Source organism: Sparus aurata, chromosome 21 (genome assembly GCF_900880675.1).
Source record: "Sparus aurata chromosome 21, fSpaAur1.1, whole genome shotgun sequence".
Taxonomy (NCBI): domain Eukaryota; kingdom Metazoa; phylum Chordata; class Actinopteri; order Spariformes; family Sparidae; genus Sparus; species Sparus aurata.
In genome coordinates, this window is record NC_044207.1 from 24,529,837 (window position 1) to 24,551,496 (window position 21,660).

The 21,660-nt window shown below is 46.9% G+C and overlaps 1 protein-coding gene across 2 annotated transcripts in view; it reads left to right on the forward strand.

The window, feature by feature from the left end:
* The first annotated feature begins 4,756 nt into the window (after positions 1-4,756).
* Positions 4,757-21,660, forward strand: part of gpc1b (glypican 1b) — a 73,950-nt gene continuing 57,046 nt past the window's right edge. The window contains exons 1-2 of one of the 2 annotated variants that reach the window (XM_030403002.1): positions 4,757-4,899; positions 5,060-5,608. In XM_030403002.1, coding sequence (XP_030258862.1) covers positions 5,449-5,608 — 160 coding nt within the window. In that variant the 5' untranslated portion in view covers positions 4,757-4,899; positions 5,060-5,448. Of the gene's footprint in view, positions 4,900-5,059; positions 5,609-21,660 lie in introns of those variants that run through there. The other variant, XM_030403001.1, reaches the window with a different exon arrangement.

Consider the following 21,660-nt stretch of genomic DNA (forward strand, 5'->3'; position numbering starts at 1 on the left):
GACAGCAGCGAACTGTTGCAATCAGTAAATTAATCAGCCAATGCCATATTTTCACCTGTGTAACACTGTGCAGCCTTCTGATGCCCTCGAAAAGCAGACATTCATTTTCCTAACTTTGAGATGCACTTGGACCCGGAGTTTCCCACGTATTCAGACATTGAAGATCCATCCAGCCATCAGCTGTAACCCCTAGTCCCAGAATGTTTTCCTGCCCCAACACACCTGATACAAATGAATGGGTCGTTATCGGACTTGAGCAGAGCTTGATGACGAGCTGATCATTTGGGTCAGGTTTGTTGGAGCAGGGAAACACCAGAGGTCTGAGGCTTAGGATCGAATAGCACGACTTTTCAAGTGTTCCCGGGGTCTGGAGTCAGTCCCAGGTTACGTTACTTGGGGCAGCAGTAGCTCAGATCATATGGACCCAAGAGTAAAGCTAACAGTCAGTACGGAGCACTGTTAGCTGGAGAGGTGCCAGTTCGACTCCTGGGCACTGTTGAGCATCCCCCCACATAGCTGCAATTAGCAAGTTAGCTATGCGTATAGCACTGATATTTACACCACCAGCACAGGAGCTTTGAACTTGGACTGGTAGCTAGCTGGTAAGCATGCTGCAGTAGTTATCTAACACATCACACAGACATGACATCAAAACTGCTCTTCCTTCACATTCTGTTGACCATTTTTGTTTGTTTTTGAGTGATTTCTGCTAAAATGTGCCCCTTTACTGCTTGCGCTATAGGTCCTGTTTGTGAATGTGTGTGTATATTCCAGGAACTGTGTGTGAAATAAAATAATAATGACAGCAGGGTGAAGACATGGGGATTAATAAAATGTGCCTTACTCCTCTTTGAAGTTCAGGTGATGTGAAGCTCCAGGTTAAGGATCTTGAAGTCCCCTTAGTTTAACACAGCATTCTAGAAAGTAGACTTCCAGAGCTTAAAGGGCCACTATGTAGATTTGGAGGAGACAGGTGGCATGGTCCGCCACATATAAACACAAGTCAAGCGGTATGGAAGTGCGCTGTCCTTTCAGGCCGGTTTGTTTATTGAGTCCAGGAAGATCTTTCTCTCCTCGTTAGAATTTATTCGCCGGCGCTCCATAGTGCTCCTTTTAACCAGCAGCGGAGGCTGTCGCTGCTGTAGTCAGCACCACGGGAACATGAGTCACTGCATGTGAAGGTCCACTGTAGTGAGCCCGAAAGAGCAGCACTGAGAGCAGTCTCTCTGACAGGGCTATACTTGGCCACTGTAACTAAATGTGGATGAGGAGTGGAGTAGCTACGGTCCAGGCACTGCACAGAGTACATATGAAGCATGCAGTTGTGAAGTTTCCAAATCCCTGTGTTATAATAATGAGTTTTTCCCATTCATCTCTGAAAGTATCTAAGTCTTTCCTGAAAGGAGCGGCGAAACATCTGCATCGTTTCTGTGCAGAAGCGACGCAATTTCCACTCGAGAGCCTAATCGCGCCCTGAAAACGCCCGCCACGTAATTACCGCATGTGTACACTAATCTGACAGTCGCTCAGTCCTATACACTCTCTCACCCCTTTGCCCTCCTCTCTCTTTGCTCTGCCCCCCCCCCAAAAAGCCCAGCATCCTGCTCCTCATTAGAGGGCCTTTCATGGTCAGAGCCAATAAAACATCAATGGGTGGCAGCCCGAAGAAAACATGGCTGTTTTTTGCGGCTTTACTGAGCGTTAATTGCTCGATCCCCGTGCGCCCAGACAGTGGAAGGGGCCGATCGGCTCCTCCGACAGGGCTGCAGAACCTCTGGCCACATGTGGGCCACAGTCAGACACATAAAATCGCATAGCTGCCTCCGACACGCGGGAGAAAACGTGCACGGACACACATAAAGGTCATGCATACACAGAGCCGTATATAACGCCGACAGACGTATTATCACACGCGCACACTATGAGGCCACCAGACTTATTAACCTCTGGCCACATGTGCTTAACTCTGTCCCCCCCCCCCCCCCCCCCCCGTGTTCCACCGCAGGCACAAGAAAAGCAAAATACACATGATAAGAAAGGGAACAAAAATCACAGAGTAGTAGTGCCAGATTTTCGCTGAGTACACACGGACGGGCTGCAAACGAGAACAACACCTCGCACAGCAGAACCGACGTGTAATTCATGCCTGCTCGTTTCAGGAGCCGTGATAACGGGAAGCAAGGGCAGCGCGTTCGTCAGTTAGCGCTATGCGGATATGCGCTGTCCTCTTTTGTTTAGACTCATCCAGTCATGAGGAGCAGACTAATTATAGAGTAACGTTTCCTAATGTATTCATAAACAATGTCCGCCTTCATAAATAGAATGATTGGGAGGCAGGAAATGACCGCTCATCCCATGCGGCTCCTTCTCTCTCTCTTCTGTCTCCTCTCTGCTAGCTCCTCGCTTTTGGTTTTGTGTCTCACCGGCGCGTGACGGCTGGTTATTTCAGGGCCGCGGCTGAGTTTTTTTTCTCCCACGTGTCACCGCGATAATGCGCCGTGGCATCTTCTCCCACAAACAATCCTTAAAAAGCATCTCCCGCAGGAGCGACACCATCAAACGCCGTCTGATTCGATTTCACACACAGCGGCGACTGAAGGAGGGGGTATTATTTTAAGTGAGAGCGCTGCACGAGCCTTTATTGCTACAACACAGCCGTCCTGGATGTGAGGTCCAAATCGCAGAGTCACTCCGCGTCAGCTGAACAGTTAGCGGGTCTGCAACGTCGCAGGAAGCACGGTGCACTTTGTTGCGACTTCCTGTTTTAACCCGAACTGACGACGCACATTCACAGAGGGTGAAGTGAGTGCAGAGTTGGTCCTTGTCATTGCAGCATAGGGGGCTCTTAAACTCAACTGTTATCTCTTGCATACATTGAAAAAACAGGAGAATTTCAGTGTGGAGATGAAGGCTGTATGAATCTCTCTAACATTAAGATGCTTTTAGGCCCAGCCTCTCCCTTTGTCGAGACCAAAGCTTTAATCGGACATTCACAGAGCCACCGAATGTATGTGCATGAGGAGCATAGCAGCTACTGCCCGGGCACTCCCCGGGTGCTTTTTTAAACACATTGTAATGTGTCGGGGAAAGTTCAAAACCAAAGTGGGCAGGGATTAGAGTGCGGTCATCACACGGTGAGTGAAACGGTGGGTCACCCCAGTTGTGTTGCTCGGTTGCTAGAATGTTGTGTGAGACCAGTCATAGCTCTTGAGTTGGAGCTTGTCAACAACAACAACAGCTCTCCGCCTGCTTCACTGCGGCTGCTCGCTACAATATTAAACAGATCCTCAATGTGCAGATGCTCAAAGACGAGCTCGAGGGAAAAGTTCACCTGGAAATAAAAATGCAGTCAGTCTACAGTCTACTCGTCCCCAAGTTCAGTGCCGCAGTCCACAAAACATTTCTTTACAACCGTATTAAGACATTATTTACAACCTTTTGTCAGCCGAGATCTCCACCGCAGCTGCTAAGTGTTAGCGCGCGCCTTGAGGGTGTAAATAGCATCTCTTCAATTAATCTTGGGATCTGAGGGGCTTCCGGAGGCTTGGATTACTGTACAGATGAGCTGTATAGAGACATTTCATGTTTTTTTTTTTTTTTTTATGTCCCCATCTACTGCAGTTGTTATGGAGAGCTGTGCAACGTTCTTTTACTGAGAAGCAAGATTAGGAAATGTTTTGCAGACTGCCGAAGTTCACCCCGGTTTCCATCGGCATTGAGCTTTGGAAGATAACAACTTGAATTTTCATTATTTAGGTGAACTTACCCTTTAAGTTCACAGAGGCCTGTGTTATATTAAAAGTTGTCTTCAAACCATCTCCTCTGAAAATAGTGTTTGCATGGTAAACGTCTGAATTATTTCTATAAAAAAATATAACAAAACTAAGCATCAGTTGTAAACATTTTGCTGCCTCCGGTCATGACGAGGCACCAGCTCTCTATGTGGGAACCAGGAGCCACTGATCCTATTAGAAGTAATGAATAAACTGAAAAAATGTCCGGCATGTATGAAATGTAGCCTGTTTCATAAACAAAGCACTTCCTTTAGAATTCACCGAACAAAAAAAAAAACCCAGTTAGACAAACAGGCTTCCCACAGGAGAGGCCGAGAGACAGTTGGATGGGAACGAGCAGGAGACACAGAAGGAGAATTCTTGTCGGTTTTTATCTCATGCTGAAGGAGAGCACAGTGCGTTAATAACAACACAACACAACACACACACACACACGCACACGCAGACAGGCCGAGATAATGAAGGCATTCAGCAGGTGACAGGTGAACTCAACAGCACCGGGCAGGTAGCGACTTGCCGTTTAATTGCACCCCGAGGAGCGACATGGCGCATTGCACAGTGGGCAGATACAGTCCCGCAGAGCGCACGAGAGGCTGCTTGACCCGTACTGGCGGGTGGGTTTACCTGGGGGGGGGTCGAGGGCACGCCCACAGTTCACCTGTGACACCTGGCTGCTGTAAAGCGGCGCATTCTTTCCCCGTGAAGCGCACCAGCTTCCGTGCGCCAAACACCCACGTACACACACTCCGGCCTGACGCAAACTGCACATGACAGATGCTTTCTTTAAAAATAAAAAGCCGCAGTAATATTATTCTGAAAGGTGTCTAAAAATAATATTTAGATGAGACAGAATGTAACGGAAATGGCAGGAGGAACGCGAAACCTCGTCTACTCTCTCTCTCTCTCTCCCTCTCTCTCTCTCCCTCTCTCCCTCTCTGTCTCTCTTCCTCTCTCTCCCCCGCCTCCTCCTCATTCCACAGAGTGGCAGCGCTGGCATAGCATCGTTCAGAGAAACCCTGAGCTGGAAACGAGCTGCGGTGCCTGCCTGCCTGCCTGCCTGTGCGCACCTCTCCCCTTCAGATCCCTCCCGGGCCCGTCACAGCCGGTAGGTGCGCCGGGGCGACAGAACCTGGCTGCTCCGCGTCAGCGCAACACGCGTTTGCCATTTTTCCGACTCCAGTTATTGCAGCTGGTTACTGCTTAACCTAATTCTCTCACCTCCTGCTTCTTCCCCCTCTCTCTCTCTATCTCTCTCTCTTTTCTAGGTGAACCGGAAAAAAAAAAAAAAACAACACTCTCCCAAAAAAAACCAGTGGATTTATGAGCCAGGAGCTCTGCGCTCATCCTGCGCACGGCGTGAGAAGATATCTGGGGAGAGATACTGAAGCTCCCGTCCGGTCCACATCGGCTCGGGACCTCTGCCGCGCTGTGAAGAGTCCCTCCTGTGCCGTGCAGCAGCGCACTGAAGGGGCAGCGGGAGGAGATAAAGGAAGGTGGAGGATATTTTACGCACAGCAGCACTCAGTAGCTCTGTTTGACACGCGGCCACTCACTGGGAGTCTACTGCTCCCCTTTAGGACTCAACGCAAGTCGGATTTTTTTTTTTTTTTTGAGTGCACTTGACCACAAGTCCACATAACAGCAGTCGGCTGGGATGGATTCCTTCATCATAGCGGCTCTGGCTGTGTGCTCTCTGACGGCACCAGCCTGCGGGGACAAAGGGACCAGCAAAGCCCGGAGTTGTTCGGATATCCGGCAGTTTTATAGCGGGAAAGGATTCTCCCTGGATGGTGTCCCCCAGGCTGAAATATCAGGTGAGCTCCTCTGTTCGTTATTATTATTATTATTATTTTTTAAATTCACCCTGTTGCGGTCATGTTGCGCGCCCTCCAAAATCTGATCTTCATCCCTGAACCCAAAACGCACGTCCAGGACCCTCCAGAACTCCACATTAACTGTTCTGAATGGTCCTCTCACTGTGTTCAACGCGCCGTGCAGCACCGTACAGTCGCTATAAACTCAATGACACTGAGAAGCATAATCCCTCTGCAAGTCCCCCCAAGGAATGTGAGTCTATTTTGGGGCCAAAGTCGCACCTGCAGCAGCCCCATTTATTGTATCCACAGTAAGTGTTGGTGTGATCTGACATAATCCTGTAGAAATGACTGATTGTGGGTGTGTGTGTGTGTGTGTGTGTGTTTGTGCTTGATGCAGTTTTGCACACACTGTAACTTGAAGATGTGTCTTGTTCAGCTTGAATCGAAGTATTTTGATACTGGCTTGATGGAAACTGGGTTTCCGTCTTTGTGGCTTTTTGATACCTGCAGCCTCACGCTCGCTTCACGTCACACGGCGCGGCGGAGGAGTTATTGCTCGAGATGAAACGCAGCTTTGAAGAGATATTATGAGAGTACAGACGTGTCACGGACGAGCCTGCCTGTTTTTTGATCCCCCGATCTGGAAGTATGTGAGAAAGCCCCTTTAAAATCTCTCATGCTTGACATTTTTCTTTTTTTTTTGGAGGGGGGGAGGGGGGGCAGATCAGCCTCCCCATCGCTCCCCCAAACACACCCTGATCTTTCATCCCCCCCGTCCCCCTCATAAGCCGCCTGCCTCGTCTTCATGTGGGGGAAATTCTTCCCTACAAACTGTCGGCCAAGTCACTTGACCATGTGCTGTGGAGACGATGCTGCTCACTGTGTCATTCATGGCCTGATGTCAGACAGTCACAAGCCCCTTGTGTGTGCAGTTCAGATGATTACACGTGTGCCTCTCCTGGAATTCAGTGCAACGCTTTCACACACACACACACACACACACACACACACACACACACACAAGGTTTACTGCAATTTCAGGTTCTACAGTTACAGTGTCGTACATGCATGGACAAGACGGGAGGCCGTGACTGCGAGTGCTTACACAACCACTTACCAGTGCACAGATTCAAAGGACATAAAGTCCATTTTTTTTACTTTTTTTTTTCTCATTCCCTCGCCTCGAAGCTGTAAAATCAGGGGGGGGAACGCGAGGAACCATTTTCTGCGAGCGCAACGCAAATATTTGAAGCGATCCGAGCAGAGACGTGCGCAGTGTTACATGAGGAAATCTCGCTCCGGTGGCTCCCTCCGTCACACCGCTACAATCTGATAACCCCCTCTTCCTCAAACATCCCCTCCAGACTCTGCGTCAGTCACCTCCTCTATGTCGTCCGATCCATTCTCCACACAGCGCCAGCACCACTGTGACAGCAGATAAACTCCTGTGACGACGGCGATGTTTGTCCATTAGTGCACGCCGGATGGGCCATGAGACACCAGAGGGCTGACTCTGTTTTTTTCTCGCAGCATTCACACAAAGGTCACGCTCTGGGGATGATCCCCAAGTAGAAACTGCTATATTTTCTGCACTGTGTCGTGACAATGGGGGGGGTTTACGGATTGTAGGTGATTCCCCTTCAGTTTCTGGCCAGCTACACCTGCAACAAAGACGCTGGAACATTGTGAGGAACACGAAATCCGGAGCAAAGTTATCCCGATCCCTCCCTGGTGATTGCACCGATAAGATAGGAGGAGAGATTACAAGATTTTGAGGGTGGGGCGTTAATGTGATGAAACTATTAGCTCATGTCTCCGCGCCATATATCACGAGGCAGCCAGGGGTTGAAGTCGCAACTGGACACTTCTAATTTAATTGATTGACCATACTGAATAAATCATCTGACAGAATTAACGCCGGCCCCGGTCCCCTCAGAAATCCCCTTTTCTTCCAAATGTCTGCGATCCATAATGCGTTAAAGAGCAAATCTGTCTTGTCATGACACCACCTATTCCTCTTGTTTCAATCAATGATGTGGAGCTTACTCAAGTCCGGGGTCAATGCATTCCGAGTAAGAGGGAGAATAAGGGAGTGAGGCGGACCGGATAGAGAGCTTAGTGAGAGAGAAAGAGAGATGGAGGAAAGGGTGGAGAGGTGGTGGTGGTGGTGGTGGTGGGGGGGAGATTTGGCTTTGACAATATTTCTCCCCCGTGTCCCCGTCTCTTGGCTCTCGAGCATAAATAACCGCTCATCCCGCTCCGGTCTGGCATATTAAACACCTCAGTAAAAATATGAAAGCTTTAATTTATGCCTCGGAATTACGAGCCACCTGAATGCCGCGGACGATCGCTGACATTTGCGGAAGGGTATTCCCTGCGGTGACACCAGGGGCCCCCGATAAACGTATCAGCAGGGCCCCCCGACTCAAGGTGACACGCTTGAGTGCAACACCTCGACTCAACGCTGCCGCACGATACGTGAAATTCCTCGGCGAACGGACTTAGCGTGCAAAGAAGGTCTCAACGAGGTCTAAAGTTTTGTGCATTTTGGGGAAAAAAAGTGCTCTTAGCTAGTTTTCCCCCTTCGCTCATCTGCTCTTTACATGCCTTTCTCAACATGTGAGGTAAAAGCGAAGACACCCTCATCCCGCTGATCACGCTCAGTCAGCGGTGAAAGAAGATTTCCCAGATATTGCTCTCGCATCGATACGCCTCATGTAACAACTCGGTCCGGTCCCCTCCTGTTCTTGAGTAATCTGCTCCGGTGGGGGAGAAAAAAAAAAAAAAAAGCCACGTGGAAGAAAGCTATCGAGCTGAGGGTGAGCTGTTTGTTATCGTTGTGTCGAGGCGCTCGCTCGCTGGACCGCGGCGACGGTATCAGTTGAGCCGAAAAATGAGAGCCGACGGCTCGGAGGGATCAGGTGAGCTGATTGATGCTCCCGCAGTTGATGGTGCTAGTTTAACTCCGTCGAGAGCAATCCGTTTTTGGACACAGATTTGTATTTATTTATTTATTTCATGCTCGTCGTCGTTTACCGAAAACGGATGATTGATTTTTTACGAGGCTCATCCGTCTCCTCCCTGCACTGCCCCCTCCCTGTCCCGCCCCATCATTACAGTCGTGATGACTTATCTTTTTGTCTTTCAGGGGGATGACATTCTTCATCTCTCTGTTTCTCTCTCTCTCATCGCCTCTTAAGGAGAGAGGCGCCAGACGCTCTTTGAAAGCAGCTGGCAGCCAATGAGTGCTGGATGCTCAATGTCACGGAGGCCTACACAAAAGAGACAGGCTGCATGAGACATCTGCAGGAGAGGCTAGTAGCGCTCTCGGTGTGGCGCTGGCTTTTCCCATGCTGTATTTGTGTTGTTGTTGATTGCCGGTTGCTACAGGGCCGACTGTGAGTCGCTCAAGTGTCATCCCTAACCAGCGTTTGGCTAATGATACAGTGGGATTGCTGCTCACCAGGCCTGCTAGGAACCGTTGTAGACTGGAGACTGATTTGTGGCTGGAAATATGGGGCCGATCGGTGTGGCAGCCCACAGCGAAAAGTATGGGAGTAGAAAGTATGTTTTGAGCTCAGCGGCCTCACTGTGGAGCCGGGCGCGCTGGAAGTCTCCAAAATGTGGAATAGCTGTAAAAAAAACGAACTGAAACAGAGCAGGACGGGTGGAAAAAAAATCTCCCCCGGGGCGACTTCCTCACCTCATCAACTGAGGCTGATGATAAGGTAATGGCTGCCAGCGTGTTAGCTTCCCTCTTCACCACTTTGCAGCCAAAAAGGTTAAATGGAGACGGCTGGGCGAGCAGGAGAGAAGCTGCGAAAGCAGAAATACAAAGATATAGTCAAAAATATGCTATGTGAGAAAACAACTGACCCAACATCCAACCCCTCCCCTAATGGCCCGTCCACTTGAGTTTTCATGCTCCAGAGTAAAATGCACATTGTGGGCAATTCAGTGTGTGTGTAAGCTCTTAATCTCCGTGGATATACTCGGACGGTATCTGTATAACTACCACCAGTTGCTGTTCGCTCAAGAACCTCCAGCTCCGCCGCCCCTCCGTGATGCTGCTTCACCTGCGGGGCGCTCCTAATTCTTGTCCCCTCAGCAATGCGCTCAGGTGCCACTTATGGATTATAAAATCATACGTTGACAGTGTTTTCTGACGTCGCCCTGTTAAAAGTGATGCCAAGCTCAATTGTGTCTCCAAATGTCCAAAGCACAGGGCGCGAAGCCCCAAATCTGTGATGGACACCTGGCAGACGTGCGTCATAGTTGGAAAGTAATGGCAATAATCTGTTTGCAGATGGCATCGCATTAAATTAGACATAATGACAGTCAACCTCTCAACGTAAGCTACTTTTAGACACACCTCTCGTCACGTAACTGTGATGGCGCTTGTAGTTTTTGTGTCGAGGTTCCTCATTTAAAGTACTTTTGGGGGTTGCTTTGTCCCATTGGCAGTAAACAAGCGGAGAGAAGCAGCGGGGAAGGACGTGTGATCTGGGAAATTGCAATTACACGGTGAGCAACATAAAAGCCCGGATAACCCCGCCTGGGGTCATTTTTTATTTAATTTTTTTTATGTATAAGCTATAATCTCATGAGGTCGGACGTCGTGATGTTTTCGTAACACTTTAAATATGGCGTGAGTCCGAGCTGAATGGCATCATCTTAATGAGCAATATAGGCTACGCAACAGCAAGGTTAAACAGGAAGAGAAAGAAAACAAATGCAGCCTCTCAATCTGTATGAAGGGTGCTGTAATAAAGGATTCACTTAGTCATCTTTTATTCTTAAAGAAAATGTGAAAATGATTTAAAAAAAAAGCTTGTATAAACTTATTACCTCTTGCCTGTAGTGCTTTTAAACCATCTGGATTGTATTGGGCGTGAGATTCCATGTTTTGGAGATGTTGGCCGTGGAGATGTGGGCCAGTCTCAAATATAATGGCGCTCTGCCTCTAGTGTTTCAAGTGCCAACAATAAACATTTAGAAAACTCATCTCAGCATTAATGTCTCTTTTCTGTGATCTGAGTCTGTAGTTCGCAAGACCACATTGCTGTTGAGTTTTTTCGAATGTACCTCTCGCCGTCACGAGCTGAGTGCCATCTCGCTCCGTCATGTTGGAGAAGAGAAGTCAGACATCTCTACGGTCTACGCCAACTCACATCAAAGCAATATAGATGAATAAAAAGCACTTCGGGTAAGAGGACCAGTGTGTATTTTTTGATTTTGGGATGAGCTGTGCGTTTAGGTTGTCAAGGAGATTCTTCCCTTAACCGTGCTGAGAGAAAAACACCATTCAGGAAAGGACCAATCTTTAACTATAAATAGTAAATACTGTGTGTTTGTGTGTGTGTCGAGATAAGCTCGCAGTTTTGTCATTGCACGGCCGTTCTGGACAGTAGCCTTATCTCCATCCCATTAATATCCCCCGCTGATGCACTGCTCTTATTCTCCATATAGCGGATAACTAATTGATCGCAACTGAATTTCATATTGCCGCCTTATGAATGGAACTCATTAACCGACTCGGAGATAAGAGGGGCCGCGGCTTATTTGAAGGTTAATTTCGTCCCGAAGCCCCGCGCGCATCTGTTGTTCTTCCCCTCGCGGACGGATTAAAAGCAGTGGCAACAGTTGTTTCTGTATCACAGTGTGCAGGCTCATAACTCTGCTGCAGTTTTTGAAGTGTGTGAATCCCTGCATCTGGGCTCCTGTCTGTGCTTGTCCTGTGTGTGTGTTTGTGTGTGTGTGTGTGTGTGTGTGTGTGTGTGTGAGCGTGCACGTCTCTCTGTGTGTATGTGTGTGTTTGCTTGCCAACTGAATATGCCGGAGTTGTTAAAATGCTGAAGTCAGTAAGAAGCCTCTTGAAGCATTAAGCCATAATGGGCTGCAGGGAGCATGAAACAGACCACAGTGTGTTTGATGTTCACCATAGAGAGAGAGAGAGAGAGAGAGAGAGAGAGAGAGAGGGCCGATGGACTGCTGACTTTGACTGGCCCTGGTCTGCTTGGTTTTGCTGCTCCGCCCTGTGACAGGCTAAATGTAGGAAAAATGGAAAAACAGGAGAAAGAAAAAGAAATGGTGGAGTTAAAATGGTTAAAAGCAAAAAAAAAAAACGAGCGCTTGTGTGATCACTTTTGTTCCCAGGCCTCTCACAAACATGCTAACCTGGAGGACAGTCTGTCTAAACATGTTTAGTTGCTCTGAACTTTGCGTCATGTGGGAACTTTTTCACAGGTTGCACAGTTACCCGTTTTTCAAGTAAAGGGCAGACCATGAAGCAGTCATCTCAGACTGACTCTCTGTTTGGGCGGACAGTTTAAAGGAGTTTCGTTTTCAGGCTCATCGTTTTATTTTGGGATACTGCTAGAATAGGATTACCAGCTTTAATGCTGTTTTCTCATACAGTCCAGTGCTGCAGCGCTGTATTCTCCCTCCGTCTGAAACCCTCTGTTATAGCTCCTGTCTCTTTAAGGCCTGGTCTGCTCTGATTGGTCAGCTCACAAACACCTGAGCAAGTACCACTACAACTGCAACAACAGAGCAGCTGGGCAAAATAAAGTCTTACTTGTATAGAAATTGTGCAAATATGTGACATGGTGAGGTAGCATGATGTCACGAAGTCATGTAACTACTGACGAAGCGTTTAAGGAGCAGTGTTTTCTGTGGGAGAAAGGAGCTTCTGTTGGTGCAGACTTGAACCTTTTTAACTTTCAAGACCTTTTACACGCACAAGAACAAAAAAGGCGTAACTCTTGTAAAGGTGCAATATGTATGAAATTAAGTTGAAACATAAAAACAAATAAGAGATGTTTTTGATAGAGTGTGAAGAAGCAAAAGTGTCACAGTCAAAGATAACTATGTATAATGCTGAAAACATAGTTGATGAAATTAGCATGCTAACCATTTAGCCCCTTCCCAGGCCCAGTCCAAAGGTCCCCAATGCTCCGAGTTCAACCGTCCAGACAGCTAGCTGACCGGCTAACTGAGCTAACTAGCCAGCGGTAGCTACAGTGAGCAGCAATTACCAGCTAGTTTGGAGTATAAATTCAACAGGTGGCCAGTTCTTACATACTGCACCTTTAAGGACCTGACAAAAGAACTACAACTTTCCAACCAAAGTCAAGAAAAACATTCATATGCTCACATCTAATAAGACTCATTTTTCGGGGACGTAAAAGCTAACAAGAGCTGTCACTATCTTCCTTCCGATGTCCTATGACTAATTTAGGAGATTGTATAAAAAGTAGGAAATTGAGGTCTAAGAGAGGCTGGGTGATTGCTTTTCAGAACACAATGCGCTGCCTTGACAAGTACGAGCCGCCTCTTCTCTGACCGGCGTGTGCTTCAGCTGGTCGCCACACCTCTCCTCTGCTCTTTCCTCTCCTCATGAGCTCCTCATGTCTTTTTGTCCCCCGTCACTCGTCTAATGCGAGAGTGGGAGTTCACACGTACAGCCCTCCCTTGGCAAAACTCGCAGAAAGAAAGAGAGACAGAGAGACACAGATGACAGCATAGGCCGGTCTCTCTCTCTCTTTCTCTCTCTTTTTTTTTTCCCGTCACCACAGGGGGTTGCAGTGTCATTACAACAGGGCGTGTGTGTGTGTGTGTGTGTGTGTGTGGCATGTGTTCCTCTGAGGGCTTGCAGTGTGTCGGTGTGTGACTCGTCTTTTGTCTTCAGAGGAATTGGCTGTGTCAAAAGGAGAATTATTCCCTCGCCACAGCAAGCCCCCTTCACTGTCTCTCATGTTGTGTGTGTGTGTGTGTGTGTGTGTGTGTGTGTGTGTGTGGGGCGGATGTTGGCTGCAGATGTGTGCGCATGTGCCTGACATGTCTGTAAGCGAATGACAGAGTGTTCATATGTGTGTGTGTGCCGCACATGTGTGATGACTTCAAAAGCCGTTGTGAGAATCTTATTAAAGATAACATTAAGGCACATTCCTGTCAATTTGTGGTCATCGTGTGCAAGTGTGTGTGTGAGTGGTTGTGTGTGTGTGTGTGTGCTGCCTTTTTTTTTTCTTTTTTTTTCATCAGTTATGTAAATGTGCATGTGTTCAACCCCGAGCTGTTGTGGCTCATGTCCCCTCCAGCAGTGCTTTCTGTAGACTAGGTGAGTATTTGAAGTGACAAGGAGCTGGCTCTAGCTCTCAGCGTGGCTCCGCTCGTGCTCCAGCTACCGCTCCCTCTCGCTCTCCCGCTGCTTGACAGATGGTACGGAGCCAAAACCAGAACGCCCACTACCGTATAAAGTAAGGGGCACGCGGTAAGAATTTAACGGGGTGACACGCCCAACGCCAACGCGCGCATACGTGCTCGTTTGCAGCTGTGGGGCTGGGGCGGTTTTCGTCGGGGGACTTTCGTTTCTTTTGGGCGAAAAAAAAAAAAAACAAAAAAAAAAAACGCGTCTTAGAGGGGAATCCTGCGGCGACGACATCTGCCCGGACGCAGAAACGCACACACGAAACACATTGATTCTGATTATTGAGGAATTTCTTTTTGAATCCACCTCATAAATATTTGATTGAGGGGATTTTCAGCAGATTAAGGGCGGCCAGCCTCATAAATAATGTGATATTCTTTAAAAGGTTCACAATGCGGGAGTTTTAGCTCGTCACCGAACCCGATGGCGACCCACTCGTGTGAATCCGGTGTTGTCGGGGCAGGGAAACATCTCGAGGACCAGGATTAAAGAACGCTGGTCTAATCGATTAATCAACTGAGGCGTTCTGATGAGAAATTACCTTGTCACGTCGTCTGTTGAGATGATTCGTGTGCGGCAGCTACACTTTGCTCACGACTATCTTTTGAGAAGCCCAGGCCCGCACTTTTCAGCTCTTTCTCCCATTTTCTGATCCAGTCCTCGGTATAATTGCCAAAATAGATGGCTATTCTCTGATGGAGACGGCCTTCAGGCTCCTATCTCTCAAATATATATATATATATATATATAAAAAGAGGAGGAAAAAGGAATTGAGGAGATGAGAGATTGGGCTTGTATATAAAAAGATAGGAATAGATGATAAGATCAGTGAGGTTGTCGCCTAACTGTTGAATGCCTGAAATATGTCCGGCACCTCGCTGCTCCGACGGCTGGCGCACACAATACAGATTTAATAAAGATAGGACACACAGGCGCAATAGCGCACACACCGGCCTTCGACTACACACTTCCCCTTTGATAAGCAATCACTTCTGCTCTGCTCCGTTCAACAGTGGCCCCGTCTAGGTTGTTATTAAAAAACACCACAGCTCACATCCGCGGAATAACACGGTGCAGGAGGAGGCCGGACTCATCGAGTCTGCGTGTGTGTTTCTGCTTCTGTGTGTGTGTGTGAAGCCTGATGTCCCAGGTGTGTTTCCAGACTTGTGAATTTCTTCTTTGTCTCCGGTTTCCCCCTCCTCTCCCCCGAGGTGTAAACATTATTCCCCCATAATCTCTCCAAAACCAGGAGCGTGTTTCCACATACTTAGGATGCAGAACGGCCGCCACTTCCTCCTCATCTCCACCAGATCAGTTCCCCTCTCTGCCTTTTTTTTTTTTTTTTTTTTTTTTTTTTTTTTTAATCGGTCATTTTGGAGGATTTTGTCTTTTCTCAGCCGCCCCGAGGCGAGTGGCGCCAAACAATAGCGCTATTTTTTCGCTTTATTGTTACTTGGCATTCATAATTTCCTGAAGGCTTTTTTTCTCTAATCGAGATAAAGCGTTTCACACTAGTTTCCATTATCGTAATTATTTTCTCCCTTCTTTCTCTTTCTTTCTCCTTTAAGTCGTCGGTGCCTCCGAGGCGTTATCTCTCCCATCCTTCCCCCCCTATCTGCTCCTGCAGAGGAAGTTGTGAATTCATTTATTTTTCATGTGGAATTTACTGCATGCTCACAGATGCTGTGCAAAATAAATAAATAAAAAAATAAATATCGCTGGTTTGTTTCTGGTGCGTGCCTGTTATTTTTATGACTCCACATTGTTTTATAATTTTACCACACGTTTTTATAGCCTAAACATTAACGCGTATGATTCAAGGCTACGATCTATGAAACGCCCCCACGCCTCCTCTGTCCTGTGGGAAACCGTTTTTCTCACACTCGCTTCAACCTTCCGCCGACTTCCTTTGCTCCCAGTTTGAATGTAATTACAGCGAAATCTGTGTGTTGTTTTATTGGCTTCCTGGAGGCCGAGCAGGCACCGTTTTTCCAGACTTCAGCGCTCTGTGATCCTAGGGCAAGTCTGCCTCTCCATCCGGTGCATTTTTTTGGGATCTCCACTGCATGATTGGCTTAAAACTGCAGCGATCCTTCGTCCCCCACCATAACATTGGCTCCCCTAGAAACCAGAATACCCAGATGAGTTGTTCTAGCCGTGCACTGCAGCCTCTTTTATATCTCCCTCTCCCTGTTTGTGGTGAGGCGGCTCTCCTCTTTTCCCTCCGAGTCTACTCTGATGTTCATCCTGTTGGATTTTTTTTTTTTTTTGCTGCTCTCTAAGCACATTTTTCTGTAATTAGATAGTGAGATCTGGTTTTTTATGTGACATCATTTCTCGAGCGTTATTTGTGGCAAAGGAAAGCCCCGTGTAGTTCACAGCGGTTTGCTTATTTGGCTTGACCAACGCGCGGCTATTTTCGATCCCAAGGTAGACTGAGTGAAGATGGAGGAGCGGGAATGACCGGAGGATTACTAAGGCCTGATGAGAAGAGGGGCGCATAAAAAAAGCTCCTAATTACAGGGGGGGATGTGTAATTACTGTCAATTGTCATCCTGTTTGCCGGTACAGGATTAGCTTTTTATTACCTAAATCCTTATTATATTTTTCCACTCTTCTGACTTTCCCTGCACTGTCTCCTCGTCTGTCTGTTTCCGTTATTCCATCCGTCCCCTCTCCCTTTTGCTGCCCATTTTACCAATTCCAGTCCGTTTTGTAATTTTTAGCGTCTCCTTTTTCAGAGAAAGTTTCTGGAAATTGTCTTCCGATCAGAATCAGAATTGGCCAACTATTTGCCCGCAAAACAAGGAAATGTGTTTTTTCATTGCTCTCAAATTACAGCGCTCAGACTGGAAAAGGCAGCTAGGAAGAGGAAGAAAAAAAAGACGTAACAAAAGATGTGAAGGAAGGCAGAAGAGTTGGTCAGAATTGTGATGACCCAGCCGAGTCTCAGGCCAAACCCGTGTCAAAGGCCCACAGATCCACTACAGATCGGCGTGTGAGACGGATGAATGCAAATCAAAGAGGGAAAAAATAAAAACGGGAACGGGTCCTGTGGTTTTCGGACTTTCACCCAGGCCACCAGAGATCGAGTTGCGTGCCGGGCATACATCCAGCGCTGACTGCTTTGAAGAAGTAGCTATTGGAAGTGGAACCGTGATCTTTTTAGAAAAACCTAACCAGGAAGTTTTTGTTCCTTTATGTTTAAAATGTCACAGGATGTAGTGTGTTTGTTCTTGGTAACTAAATATTCAGTGTATATATATATATATATATATATATATATACACAGACAATAATGGAAGGACGGTGATGTATCAACTCTGTACGTCCTGGATTGCATCGTGTTTTTTCTTCCTACACCTTGTGAGCTCATTATCTACCTGACAGGATGGAAGAACAGTGAGAAGCAAAAGTCGAATTGTTTGAGGGAAACTTTCGCAGGGGTAGATTTGCTTCTCTTGAAACATCTGTGACGTTTTGCAGCGATGGACTGAGTCGCGCTCAACGGAGAAGGCTACGGCGAAGGGTTTCTCATAAAAAAGGCATTACCGCTCGAGTTTTTAAAGTACAAATTCAAAACACATAAAGCCATTTTCTATATGAGTTTAAACTGTTTTGCGCATGAAAGCCTGGGGGGGAGGTTTGTTGTGCTACTGTGCAAACATACCTGTATACACTCCTCCCCCCCTTTCCTCCCAGGAGGGGGAGGCCGGCGGTGAGCTAATGAACTTGAAATGACAATGACTTATTTAGCTTGCATTTCTCCCCGCTCAGCCGTAGCAGAGGGCATTTCAGTCGGGGCCCCACTCGTCATCGTTTCATCGCCTCGTTGTTTGCCATCCCTTCATTGCACCCTCACTATTTTCATCTCTTCTTCCTCCCCTGCAGAGTCTTCCCTCATAAATATTTTACATCTTCCAAATGAACTCTGTCAACCCAGGCTTAGCGCGTGGCTGGCTGCCTTGTGTGTCTCTAATGCGCATAATGTGTTTGTGTTTGAGGTTGTGTATGTGTATATATATAAATATATCCTGTATTTCAATATATCTCATATATGTAAAAGATGTTTCTTGACTCTTTAGGTGTCTTGCTACATTATTCAGACACCTCACTCGTGTTTTGATAAAAGCGCACACGTAACGTGTCCTACACAGTGTTTTCATTTTTTATTCAGAGGTTATTCCGCCGGACGAGGTGACTACAAACACTTTATTTCCATCGACGACCTGTTTGCTTGTGCGGGATTACATGTGGTACATAATGTACATACTGTACGCATACACCGGGAGCTGCTGAGCGCCGTGCCGATCATTGAGAGCATTGGCTCATTCAAGGTCAGATCGGCAGTAGTTATCGAGGAGAGACGAAAGCTTTTGTTATGAACTTGCTCCACGATCTGACTCTCAGCCACTCACCGGACAAATGTTGCCTGCAGAAACGCCGTGATGATCGTGTTGTTCTACAGCAGTGCACTTTACCCCTTATTCATTTTTAAATGTGTCGGAGCTGCAGGTGCGCAGGGTGAAGCAGTAAGTGCAGCGTGTTGCGGCTCTTTGTTTCAACAATGTTCATATGAGGGATGTTCTTTCTGGGGGCCCGAGGAACGCTAGGTGCTCGCTCGCATGCACAAATATCCGTCTGGTTGATTTTTATCCAGTGTCTTTGCTGGTGATTTGAAAAGTTATCTTTGTCAAAGATAGTCTGGTGCGTCTGTTCTCTGTTTTGTGTCTGAGTGTGCTCTGGTTTCAACTGAAAGCCCTCTCTGTAAATCTTTCATGCTCTTGCAAACTTCCTGCTGAGATAAAATGGAGACAGATGATGCACGGGGGCTTATAAAGCAATGTCAACTTTCACCCGCTCGCTGTTTCATCCTCCATCGTTCTTTGCTTTCTCGCGGCTTGGTTTTATGTTCATTTCACCGCAGCATAACTGCTCACAACACCAGTGTTTCCCACAGAAGGGCTGTATACCTGGTGTTTCCCACACGTACAGTTTTTACTCAGCATGACTAAACTGTACGTGTGGGAAACATAATTTGTCTTTGGCTAACTGTTCATGTCTTCAGTACTTTCATCACACTTTTTCAAAATCAGTTTCTATCTCCATGCTCTCGTGCTCTAACTGAACTGAAATGAACTCATGACGCACGTCTACAGCGCGTGACTAAATCACTTCCTCAAGGTGGGAAGCAGATAGGCGCCCCAGTGTCCGTGTCACACTATACGTCTCCCGTGCGTCCCTGTACCCCTTGCACCCTACTTTCCCAAGCTAAAAAACTTCAGCAGCCTCAGCTCCTGCCCCGGGGCCCCAGGCATCGCTCAGTCAAATTGACTCACAAATCCTGTTGGGCAGAGAGGAGACTGCGAGGCTCGGGATGAATGGCTCGGCTCTGTCATGTGATGTCTGCTGATGAATGGCAAAGGGCCTTGAGGACAGGGAACCGAGGAAAGTGGGTCTGGTGTCGGTCCCCCTCACAGAAATTTGATGCTAGAATATCAAAAAAGTAAGGATCTCTGAACATCTTTAAACGCACCTTTTAAAGTCTCTCACCCCGTAGCATTTACTTGATGATGGAGTGGAAGAGAAAGTAAAGTATGCTCTAACTACAGGGAACCCACTTTCCCTGTCTTGGTTCTGGTAAATTTACCCCCTCTTTGCAATGTGGCGGAGATGCAAAAAAGCCAAGCATCAAAGCTTTGATGTTTAATATTGGGCTGTTTTGTCAAAAGAGTTTCTTTGCACTCTCTGGGATGAACTCTCGCAGTAACAGCCCCTTCTCTTCTTAAATCTCCCATCCCTTTTTTTTCCAGGCTCTCAGTCTTCGCAGATATGAGTTTTTGGAGTTGAGACTTTGTTCCCTCTCTCTCTCTGCAGTCTTATATCCCGTCTTCTTATTCCCCCTCAAGCTCTCTCTTGCTTTTTCTCCAGCTTTCTTCACCTTCTCTCAGTCCTTCTGTGTCCCTTCACATCTCTCTTGGCTTAGTTCCCTTGATTAAGCGCAGCTGTCGCGCTCATCGCAAAGCCCCTCTTTTTCCACATTGTTATATAAATTGGCATGCTGTCTTTTCTCAGGCCCCTGGCCCTGTTGATTTTTTTGGGTGACGTCAATAACTGTTGTTTATGCCTTGGACACGGAGCTGAATCCGCTGTCTCCTCTGACCGCTTTGACGCAGGTCATTCAACCAATACATAAATGTGTCTTTCTGTGTGTGTGTGTGTGTGTGTGTGTGTGTGTGCATGTTTATTCGACTGTGCAACAGCGAGGCAGGGCTCGTTAAATTAGAATCAATCACAAATTGCTTCTCCAAACATGTTCCCCTCCCTTCAATTACTTATAACTGACTTGATTATTATCTTTCACGCAGCCCAATGAGTTCATATTCTTATTAATGGCGGCGTCTGCAGGATGTGACTGGCACCGGAGCGCCGCTCAGCTCCCCCCGAGCCACTCGGCGAAGGCGGGGATGTGTACCTGCGGGGGCACTGTGGCAGGCTGGGCTGTGACATTGAGGTGACGGGGACTTAAATCATTCGCCATTGTCTGTTTATCTGCTGCAAGCTGGGCAGGAGTAGAGCTGAAGGGTGAGATGACCTCTGAAGATGGACAGTGCGCTGGGCACACACACACACACACACTCAAAATACACTCATTTTCCACACACACATTTGCACGTCGGCCCCGCAGTTTTCCACTCTGTACACTCACCGAGCATGCCATGTGCTTTAACCACTCCGGGCCTGATGGACTCATAAAATGTCTCTCCAGAAAAACATGTTACCAAGATGAAGTTTAATGAGTGGTTAGTTGTGTGTCTTTGCTGCTCTCTGGGACGGTTATGTGGTAACAGTGTGCAGCCAATATTGATTCCAAAAAAATAAATAAATAAATAAAATGTGGCGTGGTATGCAGAATGCGATGTCTTTCAGGCATTTTGTCAGGGGCTTAAATGAAGTTTTAAACAATTGCTGATCACGGCTTTTTCCAACTTGAAGATTAGCTTGCGTCCGAGCATTTCGTTTCATTATTAATCGAGTATTGTCTGTTGGCACTGTGCCATTTAGTTTTTTTTTACTTTTGTCTAGTTTACAACAACTCAATGGGCTGCAGAGCCCTAATGACCAATGCATTTTGCTGTTTTGCATATTTGCCAAGCCGCCATTGTCAAAACATACATCGTCATCTTAGGTCTAAGCGCATGTCAGAAAATGCTGGTTTTTATACCTGCAGCGTCTGTCAAGGCAATTTTCAAAAGCCGTGTCAATGCTAGGGTTCTGCCAGGAGACGTGCAAGCGCAGCACTTACAGGATAAGTACAATCAAAGACAGAAAATTCTGTCATTACCTTCTCACCCTCGTTTCATGGTCCACAAAACATTTCACAATAAAACAGCATTGCAGCATTGCCCTTAATGACTGCAGCAGACGCAAGAAATTAGATTTTTTGGAATCATTAAAAAGGGCTAAATAAACCCCACGAGTCCAGAGATCCTGAATTGATTTGAAGAGGCATCAATTACAGATAAAAATGATGCTGTGAAGAAATGATTTGTGTATGAAAGTTCATCCGGCCTTCCATCATGAGAGTAAGTGTTTATTGATTGAATTGATTTTCTTTTTGGATGAGCATTTCACATAACCAGATTGTTAACCTGAGCGCCCTGAGAGCTGCATTTTGATGCATCTGTTGAATATTCCTTGATTAATACATGAGTAGTTAAATCAATAAAATTACAGATGGAATAGTGAAAAATGTCCATTACAGTTTCCCAAAACCCAATGTGACGTCCACTTTTTGTTAATGTTATCCTACCTTAACAGTCTGAAACCAAAAGATATT